The sequence below is a fragment of the Mytilus trossulus genome, chromosome 5 (assembly GCF_036588685.1).
Source record: "Mytilus trossulus isolate FHL-02 chromosome 5, PNRI_Mtr1.1.1.hap1, whole genome shotgun sequence".
Classification (NCBI taxonomy): domain Eukaryota; kingdom Metazoa; phylum Mollusca; class Bivalvia; order Mytilida; family Mytilidae; genus Mytilus; species Mytilus trossulus.
The window spans coordinates 16,836,081-16,848,190 of record NC_086377.1 but is presented as its reverse complement, the minus strand read 5'-3'; the positions used below and the strand labels follow the sequence as shown (position 1 = coordinate 16,848,190).

General features: G+C 34.8%; 2 protein-coding genes across 2 annotated transcripts; both read left to right on the top strand.

The window, feature by feature from the left end:
• The first annotated feature begins 8,032 nt into the window (after window positions 1-8,032).
• Window positions 8,033-10,798, top strand: LOC134717662 (uncharacterized). The gene has a single exon (XM_063580159.1). It carries the CDS (start codon window positions 8,033-8,035, stop codon window positions 10,796-10,798), a length of 2,766 nt encoding a protein of 921 aa, XP_063436229.1.
• A 4-nt stretch (window positions 10,799-10,802) lies between these two features.
• LOC134717661 (uncharacterized) lies at window positions 10,803-11,576 on the top strand. Its single transcript, XM_063580158.1, has one exon. It carries the CDS (start codon window positions 10,803-10,805, stop codon window positions 11,574-11,576), a length of 774 nt encoding a protein of 257 aa, XP_063436228.1.
• The last annotated feature ends 534 nt before the right edge of the window (window positions 11,577-12,110 follow it).

The window sequence follows — 12,110 nt, the reverse complement described above, 5'->3', positions numbered from 1 at the left end:
CAGCGGTGTTTATCATTTTATAATCATTTTTTGTATTATATTCAATTGTTTATTTTTTTGAAGATTAGATGAACATTTGATCATTTAATAGTGAGTTTATTGGTCCGCACTATACTCTTTCATGATGCGGCATGAATTGGATTTTTTTTAAGACATTCTTTACAAATTGCTGTAGCTATCGTTTATCTTAATACTAAATTTCTCTCAAACTGTTTAGCTGACTATTACAAAACTTGATTGTAATGCTTTGTACACGTAGTGGAATTGATTATTTTAACCTTGATCACTGTGACGTCATTCATTCTTTCTTTCCTACGCTACCACAGAGAGAAGGCGTAGGTATTTGTGTTCCGTATGAATTAACAAATGTTCTCTCAAAAGATAACCACCCACTCACAATTAAAATAAAAGATATAATCCTAAAATGTAATTAATATGTATATGTTACAATGTATATCATGTTGTTTGATTTTTTGCTGTTTTTGATCTATTTTTAGGTTGAAAAGTTTGATAGTTTTGATTGTAATTCCAGTAATTCGTTATGGCTTCAGACATAGACTTCGACCATTTGGTGAAAATAAGCGACACAACAACTACAAATATAATATGCTTCTTATAATAGAATTATGTATCCGCTGAGCTTCTGTTTTCCAGGGACAGCATCCAATATATTTTGGAGGCAATAATGTTAATAAGGATATAACGTTGATACGGAACTGAATTATAATGAATAACAATAAGGTGGACATAAGGAATAAGGAATGGACAATAAGGTTTAAAAGAGGGGCGAAAGATACCCAAGGTACAGTCAAACTCATAGATTGAAAATAAACTGACAACGACATGGCTAAAATAAAAAGAAACAAGAATGTGTCCAAATTACACGGATGCCCCACTCGCACTATAATTTTCCATGTTCAATGGACCGTGAAATTGGGTAAAAAGTCTAATGTGGCATTAAATTAGAAAGATCATACCATAGGGGAAATGTGTACTAAGTTTCGAGTTGATTGGACTTCAACATCCTCAAAAACTACCTTGACCAAAACTTTAACCTGAAACTCACACTTTCATTTTTTATGTTTAGTGGACCGTGAAATTGGGGTCAAAAGTATAATATGGCTTTAAAATTAGAAAGATAATATCAATAAGAACATATGTACTAAGTTTCAAGTTGATTGGACTTCAGTTTCATCAAAAACTACCTTGACCAAAAACTTTAATCAGAAGCAGGAAAGACGGACGAACGAACGGACGGACAGACGAACGGACGCACAGACCAGAAAACATAATGCCCCTCTACTATCGTAGTGGGGCATAAAAACAGACAAATATTAGTACACATAACACATTATAGAAAACTTAAGACTAATCAACAAGAACCCCACTTAAAACTGGGAGTGATCTCAGGTGCTCAGGAACGGTTAACAGATCCTGCTCCACATGTGGCACTCCGTCGTGTTGCTCATAATATTACAAACCCGGTAAAAAGTCCACATGACACATTATAGAAAACTAAAGACTTAGCAACACGAACCCCACCAAAAACTGGAGGTGATCATTCTGGTGCTCCGGAGGGGTAATCAGATCCTGTTCCAAATGTGGCACCCGTCGTGCTGCTCATGTTATTACAAACCCGGTAAAAAGTACACATGACACAATATAGAAAACTAAAGACTAAGCAACACGAACCCCACCAAAAACTGGGGGTGATCTCAGCTGCTCCGGAGGGGTAAGCAGATCCTGCTCCACATGTGGCACCCTTCGTGTAACTCATGTAATTACAAACCCGGTATAAAAGTGTAAATCTGTAGGTCACAGTCATGAACAGAGAAGGGATTGTAGTTACGACGTAAGGAACATATCTGATATCATTTGTGAAATATTATTTATAATACAAAACTAATTGTGAATATCTATTAGTTGATAAATCATATTTGAATGGTCCTCAATGAACCGACGTTGATTATCAGACTAAGGTTTGACACGAAAAATGCCTCGAACATTTTATCACGTCATCTTCCGGTTTGGTGGTTGGAAAAAGACCAAACAATCCATTTCTTAATAAATACCGTACATTTCAGTTGCTCGACATAATATCGTGTGCTGCTGTCATTGGATGTTATTAGATGGTAACTGCACTAAACTATGGACAATCTAAATTGAGTTTATGTTTTTTAAATTGATCAGGGGCCGGTAACAAGAAGCATTCGTATCTCTTACGAACGTTAAAGGGCGTCTTAAGATTTAAGAATGTAACATGACCCTACCTCAGACCTATCTTAGAATGATTGACAGCCCTTAATGTTTTGAAAACGTGCATGATTTAAGAACGATTCTTACGTCTACCTTAAAGCATTCTTACTAATTCCGGTAACACAAAATCATTCTTAAATTTTGGTCAGTTATTAAAAGAGGGACGAAAGATACCAAAGGGAAAGTCAAACTCGTAAATCCAAAACAAACTGACAACGCCATGGCTAAAAATGAAAAAGACAAACAGAAAAACAATAGTACACATGACACAACATAGAAAACTAAAGAATAAACAACGCGAACCCCACCAAAAACTAGGGGTGATCTCAGGTGCTCCGGAAGGGTAAGCAGATCCTGCTCCACATGCGGCACCCGTCGTGTTGCTTATGTGATTACAAATCCGGTAAATAGTCTAATTCGGTAGGTCAAATTCATGAAAGGGAAGGGGATTGTAGTTACGAAGTAAGGAACATATTCGATATCATTTGTGAAACGGTTATTCCATAACGGTCAACCAACTCGTGATGGCGTCCGTAAAATTTACGAAGGGATGATTTCAACTTCACCATTTGGAACTCTTGGTTCAATAGCTTCCTTGTGAGCAGTAACCCTCTATCAAGAAAATCATGATAGAAAATGCAAGCACGGGAATATCGTATCAATTGGGAGATGTATACCCCGTATGCAGGTGCTGCTGGAATGTTGCTACTTAGAAATGGAAAGTTCACAATTGGAAAGCTGAAATCATCTCTTTTGTCGTAAAGTTTTGTCTTCAACCAACCCTTATTGTCAATTTCTAGATGTAAGTCAAGATATGAAGCCGACTTAACTGTATCTGTAGTATCCTATTAAGTGTTCTTAAAACGAACTTAGCAACTTAGGGTGTACCAAGAACAATTTGCAATAGCTTCACTTTTTGTAAGAGTGGTCCCAACTGCTCTTAACTGTACATTCACTTGTTAATATTAGAACAAGTTGCTTAAAATAGCTAATACGTCAACCATAGAACTTTTTTTATTCTAATTATTAATTCATCTGAATAGGAAATTATATATCAGTGTTTTCTTGGCCATGTATGTGGAGGATGGTAGTTTCTCTTTTTTGTAAATCATTACAATTTTGGCTTGCTGAGAGAGGTGTTAAATATAAAGCAAGGAGAAATTTGTGACCTTTTTTCAATTTTGAACCAAGAGTTCCAAATGGTGAAGTTTAAATCATCACTTCTTAGATTTTACCAAAGCCATCATGAGTTGGTTGATCAATTATTTACCGGCTTTGTAATATTATGAGCAACACGATGGGCGCCACAGATGGAGCAGGATTTGTTTACCCTTCCGAATCATCTAAAATCATCTTCAGTTTTTAGTGGGTTGAGTATTTTTTTTAAATGTTTGCCTATTGTGTCTTTTTTGTTCACGCATCGTTATCAATATCATGAAATTTGACAAGACTGTCATACAAGTGAGATGTTCAGCTCTCTAAACCAGGTTCAATCCATCATTTTTTACACTATGAAAATGCCTGTAACAAGTCATGAATATGAGAAGTGTCGTCCAATCGTTTGATGTGTTTAATCATTTGATTATGCCATTTGGTTAAGGACACAATTTCCGTTTTGAATATTCCTCGGAGTTAAGTATTTTTATAATTTTATTTTTTGTAAGAAAGCTTTTTAAAATGTGATTTTTTTTTATTTAATGTGAAAAAATATAAGAAGATGTGGTATGAGTGACAATGAGACAGCTCTCCATCCAGATTACAAATTATAAAAGTAAACCATTCTAGTAGTGATTTGAACGAAATGAACGGTAGGATAGAAAAAATAAGCCTACGTCATTTGAGACTCGTCATTTATACTCGATTCAAATCCTACCCATGATTGCCTGGTGAAAAATTGTCCTGAGACAAGCATATTTTTATTAAAATATTTATGTTTTATAAGCAGTTAAAATAGTTTCATGTTTGAAGCGGTGCAAATTTTGTTAATTCAATTTTACTTTTATCAAAAAAGCGCCGGAAGAATAATGGTGATCTGTACGGGGCGCCGAATGGGACTCTTGTGGTTTTGTACAAAATTCAATTCTGTCAAAAAAAAATCATTTTTGTCTTACAAAACTATGTGCTACAGACTTGTTTTGTGAGAACTTCAATTTTGTGATGACAAAATTCATTTGTGTAGACAAAATTCATTTTTGTCATGACAAAATTCATTTTTGTAGACAAAATTCATATTTGTCATGACAAAAGTCAATTTTGTCTAAAAGGTATGCAAATATATTTGCATACAAAATTGACTTTTGTTACAGATATGGAAATTAAATCACAAAAGTCAATTGTGTGAGGTAAGATTCAATTTGACTTTTGTGAGACAAAATTCAATTTTGTCTATTTTGTTGAGACAAAAGTCAATTTTGTTAATTTTGTTGAGACAAAAGTCAATTTAGTCAATTTTGTTGAGACAAAAGTCAATTTTGTCAATTTTATTGAGACAAAAGTCAATTTCGTTAATTTTGTTGAGACAAAAGTCAATTTTGTCAATTTTGTTGAGACAAAAGTTAATTTTGTCAATTTTGTTGAGACAAAAGTCAATTTTGTTGAGACAAAATTCATTTTTGTGACGACAAAATTGACTGTAGTGAGACAAAAATCAATTTTGTTGAGACAAATTTCAATTTTGTCAATTTTGTTGAGACAAAAGTCAATTTTGTCTCACATTGGTCAATTTTGTCAATTTTTGTGATCACATTGGTCAATGTTGTCTCACAAAAGTCAATTTTGTCAATTTTGTCTCACAAAAGTCAATTTTGTGTAACAAAAGTCGATTTTGTATGCAAATTAGTTCACAGGAACCAAACTAAACTTATTTGAATACAAAATTGAATTTTGTCCCCCAATTTTCAAATTAGGTAACAAAAGTCAAGTCTGTGTAACAAAAATGAATTTTGTCCCGACAAAAGTGACTTTTGTCCGCTGATAGATAATTTTGTATGACAAAATTTTAAATTTGTAGTATGATACAAATTTTGTTAAACTGAACTCATTTTTGTTGAACAAAAGTCACTTTTGTCCGTACAAAATTGAATTTTGAGTACAAAACCACAAGAGTCCCATTCGGTGCCCCGTAGTCTGCGGCCAGAATTGTTTTTCTTAGGTTTAACCTTAAATGGTTTTTTTTTTCCACCGGCTAGAATGAGGTTTAGATATTATTGAAAAATGTAATACGGATCGAACTCGTAATACAATTACGGGTTAGGACTGATATACATTACGGACATTAAGCATACATATGTAATTGATAGTAATGTTATATCGTATTGTTTAATATATTTCTATGTATATCTTAAACCCTGTCACACTCTTATTACAATTACTGGATAGGATTGAAGTACATTACGAACCTAATATTTTTATGCAACTTATGCAACTTATCCGTTTATGATGATTTTTCTGAGAACGCACTTACGGCTTTTAACATCCATACGTGAGCGCACACTACGTATTAGTTACTTATACAAATCAGGTTACGTTTTATGTACTTATACACTTCAGTTTAAGGATTTAATTACTTATACTATGGACTTTCTATACCAACGGGACTGGTCACATGTAACGAAGTAGTGGGGAAAGTGGGGGTTCTGGCGACTTTTGTCTAATGTTAACCCTATGGGAAAAAGGTAGCCTCCTGAGAGGTAGCCTCCCGATGTGAGGCTAATTTTTATGACGTCAATTTAAGTTTGATGACACTAATTAATTAAATTAATTACTTTGGAATATAAGGTCATTATTAAGTGTTATTAATTACGGCTAATTAATAAGCGTTATTGAATAAGTATAAATATATATTTTCTTTATAGTTGATGAAAATTCCCAGTCTATAAATAGATACACAGGAAAACCCCACCTCAGTATTAACAGATCATTATTGTATTAAATGTCTCTGGTATTATTTATTCACCTACGGCTATTTATCTCTGATTATTAAATCAATATTGAAATCGTGTTTAAACTTTCCAGTAGTGTACGTAATGACCTTTAACATGTTGATACGTGTCAATAAATCTGCCCTATTGAAAAATTGCTTCGGTCTTTTGAAATCATTAAATCGTTATATTATTGACACTATTTAGTATAATGTATTTTAATATTTATGTTTGAAATGTTTAAAAGCATTTTATCTTGAATTAACACTGTACTAAATCACTGAAAGCGTTCATAAACTTATCTGTGTCATAATCAAGTTTGGACTTGTCAATAATCCGATTTAATGTAGTCGCCATGTTGAAAATATTACTTGACATTGTCGCGTTATGCAGTCTTTTGAAATAAGTAAATCATAATATTAATTGAATTGAATAGTATTATTCTTACACAGATGAGATTTATCCGGTAGTTAATTTTAATGTGTTTGATGATATAACATACTGTTATATAAATACGTCTTTTGTTTAATATCCAACAATAATCCCTCCGTTATAATCATATATTTTACTCAGTAGTATAAATTGAAAACTTATTTTATTATTTCCTCGATCATATTCACTTTTCAACTGAAATCCTTTTACTATAAAAATGCCAAACTGATAAACAATACATTTCAACAGTTTCTGTTGATCCCCAATAACCTGGTATGATTAAGTACATGGGTGAATGACCATTAATGTAAACATGTCAAGTAAATCTTATCAGATAATGATTATTTCCACTTTTTTTTTATTAGGCTGTACTTAAACTTTTAAGTAATATTAATTTTTGATAAATTTATTCATTAATAAATACTTTTATTTCAAATTATTCTGTATTACACATGTTACATCAGACTTCAGAAAATATAAATTTGCCTGATAGCAAAGAAAAATACGTCTGATCGATCCAACAGGTAAATTAGACTGAACTGATAATCGATCGAAAAAATTTGCCGGATTTGAAATTAACCAATCAGATTACGTAAATTACGGAATTTCCACAATTTATGAAATTTCTGCTATATAAACGCTGTGAATTGCGGGGATAGCACAGTCTTATCGATGACACTCTAAAGGTGAAATCAAGTTTACATTAGCAGTATCTAAAGGATTTAAAGGTTTGGCATGGCTAATAATTTGTTTATTTTAAACATTTTTTAAAATTGAATAGTAAAGGATTATATGATATAAGTTAAAGTTTTCTTGATAATTTAGTTTTTTAAATTTCAAACTTATTTTATGAATAACAATTAAATGGAATTAACAGATGCATATCTTTAGAATAAAGAAATAAAAGGGGGAGGTTGTATTTCAATTTTGAGTTCTCGAAAGTTTGAAGTAGTCTCCTGCACTGGTAAGGTGTACTGACTTAGGGCAGTGTCATTTAGCTAACAATGGAGAGGAAGTGTCATGTGGCATGCCCCGCTATAGTCAGGAAGACCTCTCCGACCAAAACCTTTGCAGTCTTGCTTAACTGCGAGAGCAGCTCTGTTTCCAGTGATGGAAATGTTGACGGGCGGTGACTACTTTGGCGAAAGCCTTAGTCAAACATTCTTGAATATCAATCAGATCGTTATTCATATCAGTATCAAGACTGGGAACCCATACGGTCGGTAGACTGAGGAGTCGTTTTTCCGACCCGTGGGCGAGTACCAGTGGCGATAGGCTCCTTTGATATGAATAATAACTGGTTGTCCGTATCATATTATAAGGAATAATAAGAATAAAAATGCCTATATTGAATACACTTTCACTTTTCAGAAGAAAAAAAAAAAAGAAGAAAAAAGATGGAACCAGCATCGAAAAAAATAAAGATGGCAAAATCTCCAATTAAATGTGGTGTATGCGGAAAATCGTTTTCCCATAAAGAGAGTTTGATGCGCCATAAGAGATCGGTTCATACTGGAACGAAATGGCATTGCCCAACCTGCGATGTAGTATTTTCAAGAAAAGACAACTACCAACGCCATAAGCGAAACCATGATAAACAACCAGTCCAAAATGGTGCTGGTGTTACTACGACTAGTACAGAAACAAATGAAAAGACCGATCCATGCAACTTCAAAGCGCTCAATGGAACCGTTGAAACACATTCGATCGATGCAAAAGGATTGAATAAATTTGATCCAATGTCATTCCTGAAAAGCCAGTATGATGATGTTAAAGATGTCATCAAGCGTAAAATTAAAGAAAGAGGTGGATTGAAGTGGTATCTATCCATGAAGGTTAAAATGAGCAGACGAAAAGAAGATGCCATAGAAACTGCAGAGCCGCATTTCCGGGGGAAATGCCAGACCAGTTTAAAATTGGAGGATATCGAAGCCGGATTAAAGGAATCTATTAAAAAGATGTATACATCTTTCATCGAATATCAGAGACAAGGAAGCAATTGGACGGTGGATAAAGTGGTAAATCTTACCATACACATGGCACGGTACAGACCCTTAAAAGGCTCAAGTTATATTCCACTTCCAATTAAACTCAGATCAAAACATGCCATTATCAATGTCAAAAATAGAGACAGCAAATGTTTCATGTGGTCGATTTTGGCAGCATTGAACCCAGCAAAACGTGATGCAGAGAGAGTTTGGAAATACAAGGAACACACTTCAAGTTTAAAGTTTGATACCATCATGTTTCCTGTGAAATTAGCCGACATACCCAAGTTCGAAAAACAGAATACAATATCTATCAACGTGTTTGGGTTTAACAAAGGCGAAGTATTCCCTATACACATTTCAAAACATCGATTTGAACAGCATGTTAATCTACTCATGATATCGGACAACAAGAAGTCACATTTCTGCTGGATTAAGGATCTCAATCGGTTATTAGGGGACCAGCATAGCCATCGCGCACGACATTTTCACTGTCCATACTGCTTACACGGATTTACCAAAGAAAGAATATTAAGCAACCACCTACCATACTGCCAGACCCATGGACCCCAAAAAATTGAACTACCAACTGAAGACAACAAGTGGTTACATTATAAGGACATTCGTAAACAGCTTAAGGTTCCATACGTTATTTATGCAGATTTTGAGTGCCTTCAAGAACCAATAGTTGATAGTAAAGAATGTGATCAGAAGACGAAAAAGACTACCAAACACATACCGTGTGGCTTTGCTTACAAAGTGGTAGGTCTGACACCTGAAACATCAAATGAACCAGTAGTTTATCGGGGTGGTGATGCTACTGATAAATTTGTGGAGTGCATGATAAAAGAACAGGAAGAAATAGAACAACGATTTAAGCATTGCGAACCCATGATCATGACTGGGAGTGATTGGCAATCCTTTAAGAAGGCAACCCTGTGTCACATATGTAAAAAGAAATTAGCAGACATAAAAGTTCGAGATCATTGTCACGTGACTGGAAAATTTCGAGGGGCTGCTCATAACGACTGTAATATTAATTACAAGTTTACGGGTCGAATTCCAGTTGTGTTTCATAACCTTAGAGGATACGATAGCCATTTAATAATGCAAGCTATTGGAAAAGTTGAAGGGAAAAAGCTGAATTGCATTGCTAATAATATGGAAAAGTATATATCTTTTTCATTGGGATGTATGGATTTTATAGACTCGCTCCAGTTCATGTCTTCATCTTTACAAAAACTTGTAGAAAACCTTGCCAAGGAAGGTTCTAGCAAATTTCGACACATGACAAGCCACTTTGAAGAAGAAAAAATACACCTGCTTCTGCGAAAACAAGTATACCCATACGAGTATTTTGATTCCGAGGCAAAGTTTTTAGAATCTCAACTACCCCCGATTGAATCTTTTTACAGTACACTATCGGGAGAAGGTATAACCACACTGGACTATGCACATGCACAACACGTATGGCAATTGTTTAACATACAGAATCTCGGACAGTATCACGATCTATACGTACTATCAGATGTTCTTGCATTAGCCGACGTCTTTGAAAATTTCAGGGAGATCTGCCTCAACTACTATGGACTGGACGCTGCACATTTTTATACATCACCCGGTTTAGCCTGGCACGCTGCCTTGAAAATGACAGGTGTCAAGTTGGAATTACTCACTGACATAGACATGCATTTGTTTATAGAGAAAGGCTTAAGAGAGGGCATATCAATGATATCCCATCGCCATGCCAAAGCTAACAATAAACATGTACCAAACTACAATCCAAATCAACCCATTAATCACGTGATGTACCTAGATGCCAACAACCTATACGGATGGGCCATGTCACAAGCGCTTCCAGTTGAAGGTTTCAGATGGCTCAACGATTCTGAAATTGAGAACCTACACATAGGTGACGTTGAAGATGACAGTAAAAATGGTTTTATATTAGAAGTTGATTTAGAATATCCTAAGGAACTACACGACGACCACAACGAATATCCATTAGCTCCAGAAAAATTAAAAGTTACAAATGATATGTTATCACCCTATGCAGAAAAGCTATTGGATGATTTAAACTTAAAAGGAAACATCGACAGAAAAATTGATACCAAATTTACATCCAAAGCAAAAATACGTGGTACATTACAGAAATTTAAAACTCTACTTATCACTTGGAATGAGACTTACAAAGATCCATAGAGTCATGACATTTGAACAACGACCCTGGTTAAAGACATATATTGATTTCAATACAGAGAAGAGAAAGCTTGCAACAAATGAGTTCGAGAAGGATTTTTTCAAACTCATGAATAATGCAGTCTTTGGAAAGACGATGGAAAATTTAAGGAAGAGAACAGATATAAAACTTTTAAATGACCAATCAAAGGCCAGAAAATTAATCAGCAAACCAACATTTCATGCCTTCAAAATATTCAACGACGACTTGGTGGCTGTGCATATGTTGAAACAACGATTATACTTAAACAGACCCATCTACGTGGGATTCACTATACTCGATTTGTCAAAGACACTTATGTATGATTTCCATTATAATTACATGAAAGATAAATATGGATCTAGAGCAACACTGTTGTTTACAGACACCGACTCGCTATGCTACAGCGTCAACACTGATGATATATATCAAGATATGTTGGAAGTGAGAGACTTGTTTGATACGTCAGAGTATAACCCCGAACATCGGCTTTATAGCACTTTAAATAAAAAGGTGTTAGGAAAGATGAAAGACGAGACACATGGTATTCCCATACAGGAATTTGTTGGTCTCAAGTCAAAGATGTACTCATTGATATATGAGGAGAATAAAACACTCTGCGAGAAGAAGACAGCGAAGGGTATAAAGAAGAGTGTGATCAAACATGACACAAGACACGAACATTATAAACAAAGTTTATTCAACAAAGAAATCCACATGTCTACCATGACACAGATCCGTTCATATGACCATACGTTATAGAATATATCAATCAACAAACTGGGCTTATCCCCTTATGATGATAAAAGATACTTACTAGATGATGGGATACAAAGTTTGGCTTATGGACATTGGAGAATATAATCAGGATGAAAATCAATATTTAAATCACTCTACGTCTGCATGTCATTCGAAGGAAGCGGACGTGTTTTAACAACTCTCAAAGATGTCGAATACTTGTCCAGATTGTGGTTCAGAATTTTCGAGAAAAGATGTCATGTTGCGACACCAAAGAAACAAACACAGAATCAGTCAACCATATCCGCAGATCAATGATGCATATCCGCCGCCGCCGCCGCCGCCACCGCCGCCGAAGAATGTGATACTACATCATCCGTTCACTATGATGCTGGCTGGACCTACTGGTTCAGGTAAGACGTTTTGGATGAAAACTTTATTGGAGAGAGCACGGACTATGATTACACCATCACCAGAGAGGATAATATGGTCCTATAAACGATGGCAGCCATTATTTAGTGAAATGCAACAGACCATTAAAAACATTTTGTTTGTTCA

Excerpts from the sequence above, each read along its gene's own strand:
- LOC134717662 (XM_063580159.1), top strand. The coding sequence starts at position 8,033 with ATGGCAAAATCTCCAATTAAATGTGGTGTATGCGGAAAATCGTTTTCC.
- LOC134717661 (XM_063580158.1), top strand. The coding sequence starts at position 10,803 with ATGACATTTGAACAACGACCCTGGTTAAAGACATATATTGATTTCAAT.